This window comes from Miniopterus schreibersii (genome assembly GCF_964146895.1).
Source record: "Miniopterus schreibersii genome assembly, chromosome: 9".
NCBI lineage: Eukaryota > Metazoa > Chordata > Mammalia > Chiroptera > Miniopteridae > Miniopterus > Miniopterus schreibersii.
In genome coordinates, this window is record NC_138118.1 from 65,673,349 (window position 1) to 65,692,987 (window position 19,639).

Here is a 19,639-nt window from a genome sequence, read left to right on the forward strand (position 1 = left end):
ATTTTATATTATTTTATATTTTATTTTATTTATTTTATTATTTATCCTCACCCAAGGATATTTTTTCCATTGCTTTTCAGAGAGAGTGGAAGGGAGAGAGAAAGAAACATTGATGTGAGAGAAACACACCAATTGGTTGCCTCCCACACTCGCTCAGAATGGGGCCAGGGATCCTGCCTGCAACTGAGGCATGTGACCTTGGCCAAAATTGAACCTGGGACCCTTCTGTCCGCAGGCCGATGCTCTAACCACTCAGCCAAAACAGTTGGGGCGTTATTTCTTTTTTCTAGTATCTGACAACATTCTCTAACTCCTTCTATAGAATGAAATGCAAATGGCATGGTGCTACCATCATCTCATATCAGCTCTTTAAAGCCACTGTCAACTCTTGGTTTATAGGATTCAATATCTATAGTCTGTTTCAAAATTCTGGATATCACATATGCCTGTTTTCTTACTCTTCTTAGCCTCTGTCCAATAAGATCCTAAACATAAATCAGAAAATAACTAATAGTAAATATGAGAGTTTAAGATATGTAATATACAATGATTTTATATTAAATTTAAAAGTTTCATTCAAATTATTTATGATCAGATCAGGCCAGGTGTACAAGAGAAAATGCTTCTATTCAAAGACAGAGTCAAAGTGTCAACTCCTATTTATTATTCACCCTCATTATTTTAATTTACTTTTCATGAAAGTAATTTCTTTCAAATTTATAGTAAGCAATGTTAACATTTATTTCAAAACCAACATGCTCCTCTATTTCATGGAGCAGCACTGCAAAGATAGTGCAGTGAATGATAAAGATGCAGAGGCACAGAGGAGGCTTTAAAGTTCATGCAGGCACTAAAGATCAGAAGTGACAATAGGTTCAAAATCCAGGAGAACAGTTTGGGCAACAAGGTAAGAAAATGAAGCAGAGACTAGGCAACACAGGCCAGACAAAAATAAACCTTCTGTATAACAGGAATTTGGAGGCCAACTCTGAATATTAATGGGAAGTATAGAATATCATCATCAAATAGGGCCCCAAACTAACAAACTGAATTTATGACCTATTGTCGCAGGGGAAAAAGTATGAAGTATTGAGTGTCAGTAGTTAATGAAAAGCCAAGACAAATAGGAACCTCCAGGCTGGAAGATGAAGTAATGTGATAAGAAAGAATAAGTTCATCTAACATTTTTTTCTTTTATTAAGTATGAATTTTTAGTTTTTTATTGAAGTATTATTACATATAACAAATTGAAATTTCTAAGTGTTCAGTTCAATGAGTTTGGGCGGTTGCATGAAACCTTTTAACTATTGCCAAAAAACAAAGAACATTTATAGAACCACAGAAAGTTCTTTTATGTCCCCTTTCCTGTCCATTTCTAGTTCTACTGGAGGCAACCACTTTCTAATTTCTTTAACCATATATTAGTTTTGCCTTTTCTTGGAATTCACATAAATGGGATCACCTTGTGACTGTATACTTTTTTTTTTTGTATCTAGATTGTTTTGTACAAAATGTTCTTGAGATTCATCCATGTTGCTTTTATCAGTAGTTTGTTCCTGTTTATTGCTGCCTAGTATTCCATATGAATTGTGAATCATTTGTTTTACTATGTTGATGGATATTTGTTGTGGGTTTTTTTTTCAGTCTTATCTGCCTTCCTGTGCCTCAGCAGAATTCTCCCCATCCTGTTGCCCTGCCCCAACCTTCAGTGTTACTGCAAGACACTTGACAAAAACCTGGAATCCTCAAAGGGATTGCTCCCAGGAACCCTGCCTCTCACATCCTACCTTTGAGCACTTACGGCCTTTGGGACAGAGTTAGAGAGTGGGTGCAGAAGACCCATTCTTTGACTGGAGCTCCATGAGTTTGTAATCTATCATTCCAACCCACACACGGCCATTCAACACTTGGCTGGTTTCCGGTTACCGGTTTATGGTGCATTCACTTAGTAAAAGTTACTTGATGTACCATACACTGTTCTGTAGGAAATGAAAGAAACTGTCATTCTCTTCTCTCTTAGGAAGCTCTCATTACCTTCTGGATTTAAGTTTATTAAAGTTTCTTTGTGCCCTGAGCTCTCTGATAAGCTTTTTAACTGATTTTTAACAATCTTCTCTGGCTTGTGCTTGTTGTGAAGTGGAGCAAGTCTCTTGTAACTTTATAAACCCTGATAGGACTTTTTCTTATCTTACAAAAGTTTCAGAATACCTCCTCCAGGGTTTCTGGGCCCAATCCTCCGCTATTCGGCAGTTGTCACAATCATTTACTCAAAGACTGAAAATACTCCTCCTTTTCTCCCCTCTCCACTTTACTTACTGTTCTTCCATCAGTGTAGTAAAAAGCCACCTGATCCCCTGGTGACTTTTCCCTCTGGCCGTCTCATTCCCTGAGCCCCTCACCCCAGTCATGCTTTCCTTTCTCGCTGCCTTGCACAGCTGGGTCTCCCTGTACCTTGAGAACAATTCTGACCTTTGGTAGGATATATAGCAGCAGAACTAACCTTGAAGGCCCTTGGTTTATTATTAAGCTCCATTCTTGAATCAGTACCCATCGTAGATGTTTTGCTCAAACATTTTGCCTAGAAGTTTCACTCGCATTACGCTGGCTGTTTGTTCAGGGTTTTCCCTACTGGGCTAAGGACAGGCTCCTCCTGAAACCTGTTTAATTCTAACCATCCTGTCTAACCTTGGCATCTGAATGCACTACCTCCCGGCGGGGCTGACCTTTTGGATTTGACACACTGCCCAGCTGAACACATAAAACTTGCTTATAATTCTCCAACTTCAGATATCGTTATGGTCTCTGAAGAGAAAAATGTCACTTCCCCCTCCCTCCAATGACTAGAACTCCAACTCCAACTGCCTCCCAGCTCACTTACTGTCTCACCTGCGGCTGCTGGTCTGCTTACATTAATACACAACCTTACCATACAAATACAGGAGATACTAATTAAGGTATAAATACTAGGAGAATATATTATTTAAATTCATTAAATGTTAAACTTTCTGCAAGCCATGAGTCCGGTCTGCGCCGGACGGTTATTCCCCGTATTTCACTGAACCCTCAGAGCCACTGGGCACCGCGCTTCTCATTTTCTCCAGGAGACGCCACCCTCTGCGACGCTGGGGAGAGGACCCAGGTCGCCCGCCGGGCCGAAGCGCGGGGGCCCAGCTGGGGCCCACACGCCCGTTACCCAGCCCGCGTCCGGGGGCAGCGGGGGCGGGCACCGCGCAACAGCGCAGAGCAAACCCACACCAGCCGGAGCCACACAGACCACAGCCGAAGTGAGCCCAAACAGGACCCCTTCCTGCTTACATTTCCCCCTTCTACTGAACAGGAGGCTCTAAGCGAAAATAAATGCGACTTAATGATATTAAACTAGACAGGAGCCTATCCGCCCGCGCATCCCCCTCCCGGCGCCGCGACTGTCAGGGAGACCCGCGGCGCCGGGGCCAGAAGCCGGCTCAGCGGAGGGCTGAGGCAGACAGCGCACGTTTCCTCCCTTTGCGGAAGGAAATGGCCTAACTGGGGGCGGGGCACGCTATTATCTTTACATTTTCCGCGGCCAGGGCGGCCAAGTTCTACCTGTAGGTCTTGGGGGACCGGGGCAACCACCCACGCCGCGCACACTCACGGTCGCTGCGCTTCCGGGTGTTGGGGCTGCGGGGGAAGGACGCATGCGTCACGGGCACGCGCCGGACGACTCGCCGCGGACGAGCGCGCTCTGCGCAGGCGCGGCCGCAGGTTGCCCCCGGGTCGGGCATCAGCTGATTTCATCCTCCCGCTGCCCCTCCCCCTGGCTCCGCGGCCACCCCTCTGCAGGCCGGTCGCTCCCGTCGCTGACAGCGGACTGCGCGGCCCTGTCCTCCGGCCTGTCCGCGCCGCCGGAGCAGCTCCGGACGACGCAGCGCCCCGCGTGCCGGTGAGCGACCCCCGACGCGCGCCAGGTCCCCCTCCGGAGGCGGGGAAGGGAGGCCGCGGGAGGGCCGGGCGGCTGGGCGCGGGGGAGGAGCCCAGCGCCGTGTTGTGGAAGGTGTTGCGCCGCCGCCGCCTCCCCGGCCCCGTGCAGAGGCGCGAGGGGCTCAGGCTTCGGCCCTCGCGCGGGGCACGGGGTGGGCTACACGCCCCACACCCCGCGCGGGCCGGTGGCCCCCGGGTGGCCGCCGCTGCGCCTCCGCGCGCGGCTGCTGGGGTCTCATGGCAACCTTTCCCGAGGAGGCTGCACGCCGCGTTTTGTTTTGTTTGCGCAGCTTATGCAAGGGACTGGCTTCCTTCCCTTCGTGATCGCCGAAGTCAGGACCCCTGGAAACTGATGTAGCGCTGTACTTTTTTTTCCCCTCTCTCTACATTCTGAGTCTGAGATCCATGTTGGTTTTCAGTAAATTGAAAGACTGCGATTAAAAAACAAAACAAAACACAGACATTGAGCACAGGAAGAGCAAGGGCCTAGAATCTCTCTCTACACAAACCAGCCTCCAGGAATTAAAAATGGTTAAATTCGTAAGTGCCCTGAGTACAATTTAGTAGAAAAGGGCAGGGATGCCCAGTACCTGACAAGGTCTGGCGCTTTCCATAGCCTTGAAACAGGCACCTGTCAGAGGCAGGCTCTCTCAAGGCACCTGTGAGATGAGGGCCAGGCAGAGAGCCCCTGGCTTTGCTGTCTGTGTCTCTACCCCTAAGACGTTCCAGTGTGGGGACAGCGGTGTTAATTCACCCCCGAACCTGGCGAGCATTGGCCTGGCTGGGATTTGCTGTCATTGAAACAAATCAAGAGAAGATAATGCATTTGCAGAAGTCATAAGTAGTTTTATGTGTTTGAACTTACGTGGACGATGTACACATAGATTTTTTTAAAATAGTTAAATAGCGAAAATAAGCATTTTTATTCATCCTTTGATAATTTTAAGTTTGTCTGCTTGTTGGGTTTTTTTTTTTACCCTGCGGTTTACACTGTGTTGAGTGAGCCCAGCCCATGGATGGCATGCCAAGTTCTTTGTTGTTTTTTAATCCTGATCTGAGGATATTTTTTCCATTGCTTTTCAGAAAGAGTGGAAGGGAGAGAGAGAGAAACTTTGATGTGAGAGAGGCATCGATTGGTTGCCTCCCGCACTCACCCTCACCCGGGCCAGGGATGGAGCCAGCAGCCAAGGTGGTGCCCCTGACCAGAACTGAACCCGTGACCCTTGGGTCTGCTGGCTGAGGCTCTAACCACTGAGCAATACCGGCCAGGGTGGCATGTCAGTTTCAAAAAGTGATTGACTTATTTTGAGGGTCAATTTTCCTTATTCAAATCAATGAGAATTTTTTTTAAAAATATCATTTATCTCTTTGTATGAATGTCTGTAATCTGTTTTTTGGAACTGATAAAAGGCATATGATAAAATTTAGAAAGAAATAATTTTATTTTAAAATTTTGCTTTTTCTCTTTATTAGTTTTCCTTCAGTATCAGCAGATCGAATTATATCACTTAAGTTCTTTTCATTAAAAGTGACCTTTCTGCAATGTTATTGCATTACCTACGTGCAGAGGTTACTTTTGTATAGTTACTCCTGCTAATTACATATAGAAGTGGCTTTAAATTTATATTTAATTTTCCCCATGTTATTTTTGATAGTCATCCTGAAATTTTGAAATTAATATTCTAATTTGCTCTTTTATGTGGGTAAGCTATATTCAATATTTTGGAATGTTAATTTCATAATTTTAATTCTGCTAACTACTGAGAGAAAAACCTGTACAATTCATTTTTTTAGTTGTTTTTGCTGAAATTGTTTAAATATTTAAAGCAAGAAATGTGTGGGTGAGAGGGATTGTAAATTTTATTTATCACAAAGGAGCATGAATTTTATTTTTTTTGTTTTTAATCTTCACCTGAGGATTTTTTTTCCGTTGCTTTTCAGAGAGAGTGGAAGAGAGAGAGAAATACCGGTGTGAGAGACACACATCGATCTATTGCCTCTTGCACGCACCCAGACCAGGGCTGGGGACAAACCTGCAACCGAGGTACATGCCCTTGGCTGGAATCAAACCCAGGACCTTTCAGTCCTCGGGTGAATGCTCTAACCAAACCGAGCCAAACTGGCTGGGGCAGGAGCATGAATTTTAAAAGGATGAAAAATACCACTTTGAATTTACTTAGCAGTACATATAACACCTAGCTATCTGCCCAAAGCAACTTTTACCTTCAGTGCTAATTGGTTTAAAGGTAGAATGTGTGTTTTATTCTAAGAAACTGTGAAGCCCACATGTTACTTTTCAGAGAACCCAAAGTGTAGACTTGTTAAATTGTAATGTTTGAAAGCCCATTCTCATTACAAGTCTGATATGATACTAATTTCCTTAGAAAACAACTTTTGGACTCTAGTAAATGGCTCCCTTGTTTCAGACATTACTTTGATTGAATGTAATTCGAATCCCCGAAGTAGTCTGTTTGAACATTCCCTGAAGTTTTCTAAATTAATTAGATTGGTAAAAGTATCCCATAATGTCCTTCCCCCCCCCCCCCATAATGTTCTTGAGTCTGCATTTTTGTGTGTGACGTTTACTGTAAAATTACTCTTTTTCTTTAGACATGGGGAAGTCTTTTTCCCATTTGCCTTTGCATTCAAATAAAGAAGATGCTTATGGTGGAGTTGCATCAACTGACAACATGAGGAATGGATTGGTTCATAGTGAAGTCCATAATGAAGATGGAAGAAGTGGAGATGTCTCTCAGTTTCCATATGTGGAATTTACAGGAAGAGACAGTGTCACTTGCCCCACTTGTCAAGGAACAGGAAGAATTCCTAGGGGTATGTGCATTGTTTTCCCTTTAAAGAAAGATTCCAGGCATTTGCTCAAGAGGAACTACACGAAGAGGGGTGGTACATGATGATGAAGTCAAATAGGGGGGAAAATCAGTTTGTGGCATATCGTAGGGGAAGTCAGAAGGGAATAATCCCCAAGTGCTGTTTGCAGGCTACCTTGGGAGCAGTGGCAACAGTGGAAATAGTAAAAGTATCTTTCTGCTCTTTTGTTTTCTGCTTAGTCAAAGTTGACAATGTGACTCTGGAGAAGCCCCAAGGGAGGGACACAGGGGCAATGCAAGTTCTCACAGAGTCTCTGATAAATGCCTAGGGTAGGGGAAGTTTATATTTGAGTTGGCCTTTGATTGTGATGATTTTGTCTTTGCAGTGATAGTAACTGTTTGAGGATAAAAGGATTCTTTTAGTTGAAGGGATTAATGTGGGGGGGGGGGGGGGAATTACCTGGATATATTTTTGAGGTATGGTCAGTGGGCTTTTTTAGCAGCCTGGAAGTGGATAGTAGGAAATCAAGGATGACTCCAAAAGTATTTTTTCATCTGAACAACTGGAAGGATGAAGTAGTTTTAGGATAGAGGAAAGGTTTGAGTGTGTATGTCAGGGGAGAGCTCAGGAGCTCAATTTTAGTTATGTATGTAGCTGAGATGAATAAGAGTAGAGTGGTATAGGATAGTAAGAAGCTAGGAAAATTTCAGGACAAGTGGAATTAGAGAAACTAAGACGGATAGTTAAACAGCAGTTTGCAGCCTTCGATTAAATACTGTCTTCCCTAAACGAAGGAAACTTAAAAGTAAATAGTTTGCACTTCTCCCCAGCCTGAGATTCGATGGCTTAAATCACCCTATTCAGGGAGACAGATAACTGAAATCCAATTAGTTCCATTTGCCAGCCACACCCAAGGACAGACAAATTAAGAGAGATCTCATTTTGGTACACCAGCATAAAGCTGATGAATGTTCTATTGATTCTCCTGTAAGACCTCCCCTAAACGCCCAGCCTTTAAAACCCCTGAAAACGAAGGTCCCAGTGTGCTCTCCCTCCAGGGAGCATACTCATGCCATTCCCTTTCCCCTCTCCGTCCCTCACCCCACAAGTGTGCATCTCCTAAACCCTAAGGGACCCTCTCGAGATTTGCAACCAGGGAGCAATGTGCAGTAGCAGCTTGTCCTGATCTAACCCCCTGAACCTGTCTCCAAGGCCCCGTTTTCTCTGAATTCCCAGTGAGCCAAGCAGCCCAGCCTAGCCTCTCCTGTTACTTTTATGCTAGGCCCTTCCTTTTCCTAAGTGTTTTTGCTAAGGTTAATAAATTCTTGCTTGCTTTTCTACACTTTGTCTCTCGATTGCAATCTTTCCTCAAGAAGACAAGGACCGAGGTATCGTCCTCTCACAGGTGACTTGAACACCAAGTTCAATGGTGTGAATAGAAAATGGAAGAACCCCTAACACTGAACCCTGGGGCGTTACATTTTGAGGTCAGTTACATGAGAAAGAATTTGCAAAGACACTGGAAAAGAGCGGCTAGAGTAGGAGGAGGAAATCTGCATTGCAGTGTCCTAGAAGGTAAATGTAGAGCATATACCAAGGGGCAAAGAGTGGTTGACTATGTTAGATATTACTGATAGATCAATTAACGTGAGGACTGAGAGTTGACCATTGGATTTAGTGATGTAGAGACCACTGCATACCTTTAAAGAGCAGTTTTGGTAGCCTGTGTAAGTGTGTATAGAGTGGGATCAAGAGCGCATAGGAGCGAAGTTACATAGTGGGAAGAGAGTTTTGGGTGGGGGTTACTATGTAGAAAAGGAGAGTAGTAGTATAGCTGTGAGAGATCAGAGAGATTTTTAAGATGGAGTGAAAACTGTTTGTACGCTAATGAGAATGATCCACAGAGAAAGCATTTATGTTGCAGGAGACAGGAGAATTATTAGATCTAGTGCACAAGTAACAGGAGAGAAGGTAGAGTGTGTGGACGCAGAAGTAGATAGGTGGTCAATATGGTGGTAGGAACTTGTGGAAGTTCTCTTCAGTTTGTCACATGAGCTCTGAGATTCTGGGGAAGAAGGTATTGGACGTTTCAAAAGAGAGCTGAAGTTATGAAATTGTGTCTCAGAGTGTCAGGTTGAGAGTGTGAACTAAGGAAATATAGTGTGATTGTGGGCATCATTAAGGGCCCCTTGATTAGTGATCTAAAATGAGACCAGTGAGCATAATTAAATGTTTTTTTGCTATCTGCATTTAACTGTGTGGATAGGCATAGTAGCTAATGGGTTGGTTTTAACCAGGATTGTAGTTTAGCCAAATGAATTCTAACAAGATGTGATATGTATATATACACAAAGAAACATATATACATAATATATATATTTATTTATATGTGGGTGTGTTGGGGTAGTATAAATGAGGGGAGAGTTATGGAGGGGTCTGAGGAATATTGGAAGTATTATGGAAGCCTTTTAAAGAGAATTTGACTATGGTGCTTTAATAGTTAATAGGAAGAGCCAATTCTGATAGATTGGAAAATTGGCATTTAATGATCCATTTAGCCATTGAAGTATATAGATTTAGCTCAACCCAAGAAATAAATGATGGACTTTGAAGTAACTTAATACAGAATGATGTGGCCTTAAAGAGTCCTGGAAGGCTCATTCCATGGGGGCTCCTGGAGCATGAGATGTGGTGTGGGTGAATTTTGGTTTTCAGCGGAGATGGTGTAGGCATCCTTGTTGTTGCAGGGGTTTCAGGATACAGAGGAAGCAATATGTTTCTTTTGTTTTCATCCAGGTAACCAAATCAGTCTTAATGGAAAACTATGAGGTTGAAGGAAAGCCTGGTAAATTCAGGTCTTTAAAAAGCTGGAACTTTCCAGATTTTTTTTTCCTAGTGAAGAATTACTGTTTCTCATTCTTTGTACTATTCCAATTAGCAAAACATCTAAGTATGAAAAAAACAATTATTGGCTCTGTCACTCAACTTCTACTGGGTAATCTCTGAAGGTTTTTAAAAAAATATATCTTTATTGATTTCAGAGAGAGGAGGAGAGAGAAACATCAGTGACGAGAGAGAGTCATTGATCTGCTGCCTCCTGCATGCCCCCTGCTGGGGGTTGAGCTGGCAACCAGGCTGTGTGCCCCGACCGGGAATCGAACTGTGATCTCCTGGTTCATAGGTCAATGCTCAACTGCTGAGCCACGCTCGCTGGGCTCTCTAAAGATTTTGAGAGCAGTTTACTAAAAGAATGTGATGGGAGCTACATGGTATTTTGGTCTCTCCAAAGCAGACTTTGTTGAGCAGCCGTTATATTTTTAATTAATCATGTTCATAAAATTTTAAACTTTAACTTTTAGGGCAAGAAAACCAGCTGGTGGCATTGATTCCATATAGTGATCAGAGATTAAGGCCAAGAAGAACGTAAGTGATTATAAGAAAGTGGCAATTTTTTTGGTGGGTGTTTTATTTTTGTATTTTTTTTTCTTTTCAAATTATGTATAATAATTACTCTGGTTAACACTATTAAAAGGAAAAAATACTATCAGGTTATTAAGTAATGCTCTCATATGCTTTGTTTCATAAAAATAAAAAAGTCCTGGTTAGGGTAAGTAAGGTCTTGAAAGCAACATAGTATCTGAACCTTCACAAATCCATTTATTAAAACACAAACCTAGAATAGTAGTAGGAAACACGCATGGAGAAAAATGTGTTTATTAGACAAACAAAAAAAGGATGTTAGGTATTCCTACTAGCCACAGAGTAAAACCATGATGACAGCAAGGACCTAACATGCTGAGCAGTTGTGTGGAAATTGTGAAGGGAAGCAAATAAAGAGTTCCTAAGAGTCCGAAGACCCCTGATTCCCAAAGCAAACACCTTACCTCTAAAGAAGAGGAACCCACTCAGGGAACTTCCAGCAAATACCTCTGAGAATAACCTGGTAAAATGGGAGAACTCATGCTCAAGCCTGGAGAGAGTGCAGAAGCGGCCGGAGAGATCCACAAAGGGTCCGTGAGAGCAGAAGGAACCAGTCCATCCTATGCCCTCAAAGACCTGAGGGGAACTCGGTAAAAATTCTTAGAAAAGGACAGGCACATCCTCAGGAAGAACCTGCTGGGGTAGAATCCAGTTTGCATAGGGCAAGGATATGGACAGAGAGAAGAAAAGGCTCAGAAACTAGAGAAACCACCTCAGAACTGTAGAAGTGGATGTGCTGCACATCGTGGCCATCCTTTTTGATACCTCATATAGCAGCAGGATAGCTCCGAATGGGGTGAAATTGATGAGCATGTAGATACGTCAACATTTTTTAAAGAGCTTTTCAGAGGTGGTTCTGATGAGGAGTCGCTCCAGGGAATCACAGTGGCAGAATTCACAGGTGGAAATTCTGCTTTGGTGAATTCAGGAGGGTGTCCTCCCTTGTGATTTTAATGTGCAGCCCAGTTTGGGGATCACTGCAGTAATGTTACATCTGTAATAAGCCTGAAATCCCAGTCTCCAACAAGGTAAATACATCTTCTAAGGACAACATTTTAACGCCAAGAAGAACGTGATTATAAGAAAGTGGCATTTTTTTTTGGCTACTTTAAACCCAACCCTACTCTCAATACTTTTATAATGTAAAAAGTTGATAAAATACATCTTATACTGGTAGTATAATAGCGGGAAATTTCAAGTTGAAAATATCCTCTCTAAATGTTTCTTTATGCGGTATTTGATGCACATATACTTAACTACTCCATTTTCCTTTGCAGAAAACTGTATGTGATGGCTTCTGTGTTTGTGTGCCTGCTGATTTCCGGGTTGGCTGTGTTTTTCCTTTTCCCTCGCTCTATCGACGTGAAATACATTGGAGTGAAGTCAGCATACGTCAGTTATGACTTTGAAAAGCGTACAATATATTTAAATATCACAGTAAGTAAAAATTTATATTAAAAGTACTTACCTTCTTTTCTTTATGGTGTTAAGCAGCACCTTTGTCCCTGCTGAGAGAATATTAAATGCGACACTGGTTGGTTTGCTTTCTGTATGTCTGCTGTATTGACTTTCTCCATCATTTCTGGTTCTGCTGAAAGTGGCGAATAAGAAATAGTGGCAGTCGTGATATAGAATCATTTAGCATTTGAAGATGCCTTTAGGAGGGTAAATGAATTAAACAATTACTAGCAAAAAATCTATTTGCAATCTCTTTACTTTTCAACATTTGTTTCCAAATTTGAGACGGTTGTGAATTAGAATGGGAGAGGTTGGGACTAGCTGTTACCTAAGTAAAGTACTCTTTAACATTTTATATGCTCACCTTTGTATTTATTAGAATAAGAATTCACTTACTATATTAATATTTAGTAAAAATTTAGATGAAATTTAAAAATTATTTTTATTGAATTCTTGCTAAGGTCACAAATACATTTTCTAACATTTATTTTTCTATATTCCTATACCATTTCTGGGCCTTTTTTTTTTTTTAATTTTCTGCTTATTGTAGCATATTGTATACATAGCGCTCATGCATAAAACCAAATAATGGTTCATTTACTATTCTTTGACATTTTTGTTAAAACTTTTTTTTCTTCTAATAATGAAACATGGCCACAACTGATGTCATTTTTTTAATTAGTTTGAACACATGTTTGTTCTGCTTATTTTCAGATAACTTGTACATTTTCTGCCTCCTTTCTTTTGCAGAACACACTAAATATAACGAACAATAACTATTATTCTGTTGAAGTTGAAAACATCACTGCACAAGTTCAGTTTTCAAAAACAGTTATTGGAAAGTCACGCTTAAACAACATAACAAATATTGGTCCCCTGGATATGAAACAGGTACGCTTCAGCCATGAAATACTTTGGAGAGGTTAAATGAGTCTCGATTATTTATCGTACTAACTTGAGGGAGGTGGGGGTTTCCTCAAAAACTTGACCTTGAGATGTATTCCATGAATGTATAAGAGAAAGTCTTAGCATCTGTCGGACTCTTAGAGAGATTTCTGAACTCTTTGAAGTTACGAAATATATCTGAAATACTTGTGATCCTGTCTATTTATTTTATTTTTTGCCTTTCAGATTGATTACACAGTACCTACTATCATAGCAGAGGAAATGAGTTATATGTAGTAAGTTCTCATTTTTATTAATTTTCTCTCATTAAATTATAAAGAATGAAGGATTGAATATGTGTATGTTTAATCTCCCGTAATCATAGCAGTCACAAGACCGCATTTTGGAATCTTCCTTCTGGCTTCTCATCTCTGTTTTTCTCCCTTTGCAACATGCATGACATTTATGTACGTCTATACACATAAAAGAATTCTTTTATTTTTCAGCATTAGAATCATATATACCATGTCACTTTCTGTTTATTATGTTAAGAAAGCCATATTCTCATATATTGTCTTATTTGTTGATGTTTTATTGTAGGAAAATGAATAATGTATTGGTTTGAAGTTCTAAAGCTTTTAAATTCGTTCTAAATGATTAACTCTCTTAAGTAAAATAGTGATAAATTTTCATCATCTTTTGACATCAGCCTGATACAGAATTGTGAGTAACAAACTAGTTAGTGAAATTTCAAAAGGTGAAAAAAACTAAAAGTAAATTGCCTTCACCAGTGTGGCTTTGTTGGTTGAACGTTGTCCCAAGTGCCAAAAGGTCACCGGTTTGATCCCACCCCACCACTCCGCCCCTCATCGGGGTGCTTATGGGAGGCATGCTGTCAATTGCTGTTTCTCTCTCACATCTACTCTTTCTCTTTCTCTCTCCCTCTCTCTTCCTCCCTCTAAAATCAATTGAAACATTTATGAGAAAAGTAAAAGTAAATCATGGCCCATGTTAACACAACTCTACAACTGCTATAGTAGGAAAGCATATTTGTTTTTAGAATAAGAAATCATGAATATATTAATCATTATTTGAGATCTAGAAAATGTTCAACCAATACTGCTTATTATATCTCAGTAGTTTGTATTAGCTTTAACACAGGAAGAAGAATTGTAATTAAACTTTAAATTTATAATGTCACAGGTGTCATTTATTCACATTGTTTTCTCTTTAACAGTGATTTCTGTACACTGGTATCCATCAAAGTGCATAACATAGTACTCATGATGCAGTGAGTATGAGTTTTTTGAAAAAGATATTTCTTTGTTTAAATTTCAGATTTATAACATTGGCTTAGAGCAGTGATTTTCAACTGGTGTGCCCCAAGAATTTTTAAAACATGCAATACTTGACTTTTTAGTCAGGGACACTGACCTCTTTTCCCTTAGGTTGTCAGATACAAAAATGACAACAGCCAACAAGGTAATAGCCGTCCAGTGTGAATGCCCTGTCTTGAATCATAAATATATAGGTCACATAAATTGCATCTTATTGGTCATGTTGCATAATAAGTTTGTGTCTGATTGGTTAATTCTTCGTACCAGAAACATTTGTATACAAATATAAGCTCCTGACTTTTTAAAAAGTGCTTTAAAGCAGAAAGGCTAGGTAATTATTATTTGTAAATCAATCAAAATTATACCTGTTTTTTGTCTGATCAGCAAAAACTATATTTTTGGTGTGCTGAAGAATTTCAGTGATTAGGTTATGTGTGCCAATGAGATGAAAAGGTTGAAAATCGCTGGCTTAGAGCATACACAACATTTTTACAATGCCATCTGCTTGGGTTTTAAGGCTTAAAGAGTGTTCTGATGTTGAATAAATATTATCCCACTTCACAAATGAGGAAATAGGAGATCAAGAAGTAGTAGAAGATCACATGCTGCTGAATAGTGAATCTGGACCTTGCAAGAACGTGGGAAAATTTCAGGGATTGGGATAGAGAGGACTGAACTCAGCGTCCAGTTCCTCGCTGCCTGTGGTAAATGATCAGTAGCATTAGTGAGGAGAAGTAATGTTATTGGTTTGTAGATAGTGTGTTATCCTAAGCTGTTAACACATTGTAGGTTATAGGTTTGGAATTTGGGCCATGAGCTAACATTTGATTAACACCTTTTCTGTGATGAGAGAATTGTATGATTTTACATGTAACTACTCAGTGTTTCTCCTCATTTATTTTATTTTTAGAGTCACTGTGACAACAACATACTTTGGACACCCTGAACAGATATCCCAGGAGAGGTACCAGTACGTCGACTGTGGGAGGAACACAACTTACCAGCTGGGGCAGTCTGAATATCTGAATGTGCTTCAGCCACAACAGTAAAAACAGAGATGCATCTGGAGGAGAAGAAACACCTGTTGGTATTTTTTAAACTCTGAAGGATGAGGTACTTGCTTTCTGATAGGAGATCTTAAATTGAACAAACCTAACGTTTACACACCTATTTTAAGAATACAGCTAAAAGTATGTGGACTTGCAAGTTTCTGCAGCTCTCCACTCTGAGTTCATGATATTTGTACCAGGATCTTTACTTGAATCTAAATTTACTGATTGGTTTTCTTCTTCCCCCAACCCCTAAACTGAGACTTTCCCTACAGGACAATAAATATTTAAAATTCAAAGCTCCAGTCACTGCTAAAAACATAAGTTTGATGATGAACGTAATTCAAGAAACTTTATTTCTGGAAGTTTTTATAGACTTACTACCAATAGCCTATTCTTTATGAAAGACTTTTAAGGAATAACCTTTTTTTCCTGTTTTATAAATTCCCATTGCTACAAGGAAGTATTTCAACTATATGGTATTTTAGCTAAACAATTTTAGTTTTCCATTTGTTGAAATTCTACTCATTTGCATTTTTTATCCATCTTATTTCAAGCCAGTGCTTGAATAACACTTATAAATAAACCAAAATAATATTTTGCAAAATTCTGTACCTAAAATTTTTAAAGTCTCTAAATGTGTTTCACATGTCTTTCCATTTTAGTTACAGTTTTGTGAAATTTCCGTGTAATCTTCAAACATAATAATGTACATTATTGTAAATAAACTGTGCATGGCTTTTATACAGCTTTAATAAATGTCAAATAAAATGATACAGAGTCAAAATAAAGTAAGTTGCTTATAAAAATAAAACAGGAAGTGAAATTCAGAAACCTATAGAATGTGAATATGTTTCATTTACGTACTAGATCAGGCATAAAGTAGATTTGAAATAAGATGTTTCATGCTCCACTTCTTTTTAATACTGCTTTTCATACCAGATGTGATGACACTTCACAACTCTTAGCTACCAAACTTCTCAATTTTATGAATGCTTTAGGGGTGAAAATTATTTCCCTGGTTGAAATTATCGAAGAAATCCTGTCATTAAATGATGGTGGCTGTATAAAAATAAAATCTATATTATGCTATTAAAAATGTAATCACTTTGCATATCACATGGATGTCATGCCTCTAGCAGTTACATTTTTAAAGTTTTCTACTTTTGGTTTGAATTTTATTTCAAATTGTTTTCTAGTGTAAATTATTGACTTTGTTGTTTTATACTTTCAATACCATTTACCAGCGTTGGGCTTTTTGCCTCCTCACCAAGGTCTAAGTACCTTTTAAATACATACCACTGAGTAGAGGCTGATATGATACCAAAAAAGTGGGGCGTCTTGAGATTAGTTTCTTTCTGTTCCCTAGTAACAAGAATCAGGTTCCCCCGCCCCCTCCCCCAAGTGCCTAACTTAGGTCTGAACATACCTAATTATCAGCCTGACACTCAACTCTAAAACATATCCTGTATTTAATGATTTAGATGAATAATTATTTATATTAATTAATTATTAGTAATTATTTAATAATTATGAAGCCCTCCTTTCTGCCTTTAAACACACTCAGGTCTCCGCTCTGTTTCCATATCATTTTCTCCAAGTTTTCCTGAGTGAACATTTTATATAAGTGGAATGCACTGACTTGTCTTCCTTTAATTTATTGCTAACTTATCCATTGTTACTGCTAAACTAAAATCAGCCCTTGACATTTATTATGGACTTCTGGTCAAACCCAATCTTTTAATTTTTTTCCTTCTTTTTTTGACTACTCCCATTCTTAAAACCGCACACTTCTCTACTGTATTGATTCTATTTGTGTTTTTCAAATCATTGTCATTTCATTTTCCCTCATTATCTATCTTTTGACATCTTTTAAAAAATGTTTTTATTGATTTTTAGAGAGAGAATAAGAGGAGGGGTAGAGAGATAGAAACATTGATTAGAATCATCATCGATCGGCTGCCTCCTGCACGCCCCCGACTGGGGATCAAGCCTACAACCTGGGAATGTGCCCTGACTGGGAATCAAACCCTGACCTGTTGGTTCTTAGGTTGGTGCTCGACCATTGAACCACACTGGCCAGGTTCTTTTGACATCTTTTAACAAGTATTATCTAGACCCTCTTTTGCCCCATAATTTCTATTCCTGTGACTTCAACAATCATCTATATTAAGGCTTCCAAATCTGTTTCTACATACCTGACCATCCCCCAACTAGTTTCTCATGTAGGTAGTTACCTAGTGATAATAGTGTTTCAGTGACTATGTGTAAAACTAAAAAAATGTTTTACAAAATCTTACCATTTTTTGTTCTCACCTTGTCTTCGTGTCCTATTTCCTTCAAAATCACATTCATTTCTTCAGAATCCTCCATCAGATATGTCTTGTACAAAAATCAGTCCTGACTTGTTTTCTTGCGTTGTATCTCTTAACCTTGGAAAATTATACAGTGTAAATTAAACAGATTTTTCTGTTGATTTGTGATTCTAATATTCATTTAGAGTGGATTCATGGTATCAACTGAAGAGGCAGGAAAGTGAGGGAACATTTGCTTTTAGTGACTTAGTTTTGAATATTTTTTTCTTCATTCTCTAAATTAAAAACTTATTATACCTACTTCCTATGAGCTTAAGTCAAAAGAAAACTAGAATTTAAAATAAGTAAAAAAAAACCCAGTAGTAGAGGAAAGGGTGCCTATGACTAATTTCAGAGAGGGTTAAGTAATTATCAGAATAAGCCTAAAACAGAGCAGGCTGTAAATTAATAAAACTACAGAAACACATTCAGGTAAAGCCAAATTGTAGCCATTTAAAAAAATCTGGAAAGAATGAATGAGGCTTATCTTTTCTTAGGTCATTTTCCAGTGTAGTTTCTTACATGGCAATAGGATAGATATAAATGCATTTTTACAAACTGCTCTCAGACCTTTATCCAAGGACATGGTAAAGATGTTCCAGATTTTTTTCTGATGTTTATAAGGATAACTGTCTCTTAAATTACACCTTTAATAAATAGGCCATTCTAACAAAATATAATACTACATCAAGCCTCTGTGCCGATACCGCATGTATATAGCATTGTCCTTTTCAGAGCACTTTCATGTTTTTCTTGTGTGATTTCCCGTAGCCCTGTGAGTTAGACAAAAGAGGACAGTAGGATCCTTGTCTTTTAGAACAGGAAGGAGGGGCATGGAGAAGCTGAGGGACTTGCAGAAGTTTAGATATTTAGTAAATAGTTTGACTGGGTCAGACCTACTTTTTCTGTCTCCCATATCTGTGCTCTATCACTTAAAATACCCATTGGAAAGCTCTGTTGACTCAGGTTAGCATGATAAAAAATTAGAGAAACCGTTCACATACTTAATAGTGACAATCAAAATAATATTGATCGACCATGATTTGGGTAACTAAGTACCTGGAATATTTTAGATGGGAACTGAACACCAGTAAAATATTTTGGAGCATAATCTATAGCTTACTATTCCTGTAAAATTTAGTACTCCTTGATCATTCCAATGAAGATATGACTGATATGTCATCAGAGTAGACTATAATATTTTTTGAGATTTGAAATATGAACAGTATGAAAATATTAGATACCAGACAAATTACTTGAAATTGGTAAAATGGTTACTGTATAGTACATAACATGTAAAAGACTGTTTTTGTGTACAGTTTTTCTATGCCTCTTTTGTGTTTAGGCCAATGAGGTAATTCTTTTCTCCAAAAATTCATGACAAGAAAATAAAATTCACTTCAGATATTCTGAATTGTAGTTTGGAAATGACACAGTGCAGTGTTAAAATATATAGGAAATGACTGCCAAAACACACTAAAAGTAACCTAGGAGACTTCAAATGTTAGTCTAATGAATCCTTTGTTCTTAGCCTTACTGTATTGCAATATAATTCTGGATATTTCTTTGGAGAGCATATTCCCCAGCTCTCTGCCACACTCTTTTTTTATTTAAAGGTTTTAAGCAATTCTTGATATAATGATTACATCTTATGTAGGAAAGTAATTTGTTAGGTACTTGACCCCAAAGTTAAGCCACTGCTCGGTATAGCTAATATTTATTGGTTACTTAACTGTGTCACATACTGTATTAATCTTTTGTGTGCACTGTGTTATTCCTCAGAATATCCCTCTAAGGTGAATACTGTTGTTACCTCCCATTTTATATCTGAGAAAACTGAGTTTTAGGGAAGTAAAAAAATATGGTGAAGATGGTAAGTTGGCAGATTCAAGATTCGTAACACGTCTGTGTGACTCAAGCATTATTGTTCTTTACAATTGGCATATTTTCTCTCCAGTCTTTGAAAGTTTTATTTGTAAAAATATATTGGTGGTTGCACCTAATATAAAACTTTGAGATGTTTGATAGTATAGTTCAGCCTTGAACAATGAGGGGAAGTTAGGGATACAGACCTCCCACACCGTCGATAATCATCGTATTAAATGTAGTCATCTGCGTCTGGGGATTTCTAACCACAGAGTTGACCCTTGAACAGTACGGGTTTAAATTGCGCAGTTCAATTTGGGTTTAAATTGGTCTCTGCAGTTCAAACCTGTGTTCAAGGAGCAACTATCTTCAAAAATACTATTAGGATACTTTATTATATTGTAGATCTGTGGTATAATAC

General features: G+C 39.2%; 2 protein-coding genes across 2 annotated transcripts in view; one reads left to right on the forward strand and one right to left on the reverse strand.

The window, feature by feature from the left end:
• Nucleotides 1–4,367, reverse strand: part of LOC308561623 (uncharacterized protein) — a gene marked incomplete at its 5' end in the record, with an annotated part of 21,423 nt that extends 17,056 nt beyond the window's left edge. The window contains 2 exons of the mRNA XM_081146977.1: nt 3,635–4,219; nt 4,348–4,367. Of these exons, the coding sequence (XP_081003103.1) occupies nt 3,635–4,219; nt 4,348–4,367 (605 nt within the window). The remainder of the gene's footprint in view (nt 1–3,634; nt 4,220–4,347) is intronic.
• On the forward strand, nt 3,831–16,117 carry TMEM106B (transmembrane protein 106B). Its single transcript, XM_081147051.1, has 8 exons — nt 3,831–3,922; nt 6,571–6,792; nt 10,149–10,212; nt 11,547–11,706; nt 12,478–12,618; nt 12,859–12,908; nt 13,850–13,903; nt 14,860–16,117. The coding sequence occupies exons 2-8, from the start codon at nt 6,573–6,575 to the stop codon at nt 14,996–14,998; spliced, it is 828 nt and encodes a 275-aa protein (XP_081003177.1). The 5' UTR covers nt 3,831–3,922; nt 6,571–6,572; the 3' UTR covers nt 14,999–16,117.
• The last annotated feature ends 3,522 nt before the right edge of the window (nt 16,118–19,639 follow it).

Coding starts and splice junctions, on each gene's coding strand:
- TMEM106B (XM_081147051.1), top strand. CDS start 6,573: ATGGGGAAGTCTTTTTCCCATTTGCCTTTGCATTCAAATAAAGAAGAT. Junction 11,707..12,477: donor CAATATATTTAAATATCACA/GTAAGTAAAAAT, acceptor TTTCTTTTGCAG/AACACACTAAATATAACGAA. Junction 12,909..13,849: donor GAGGAAATGAGTTATATGTA/GTAAGTTCTCAT, acceptor TCTCTTTAACAG/TGATTTCTGTACACTGGTAT.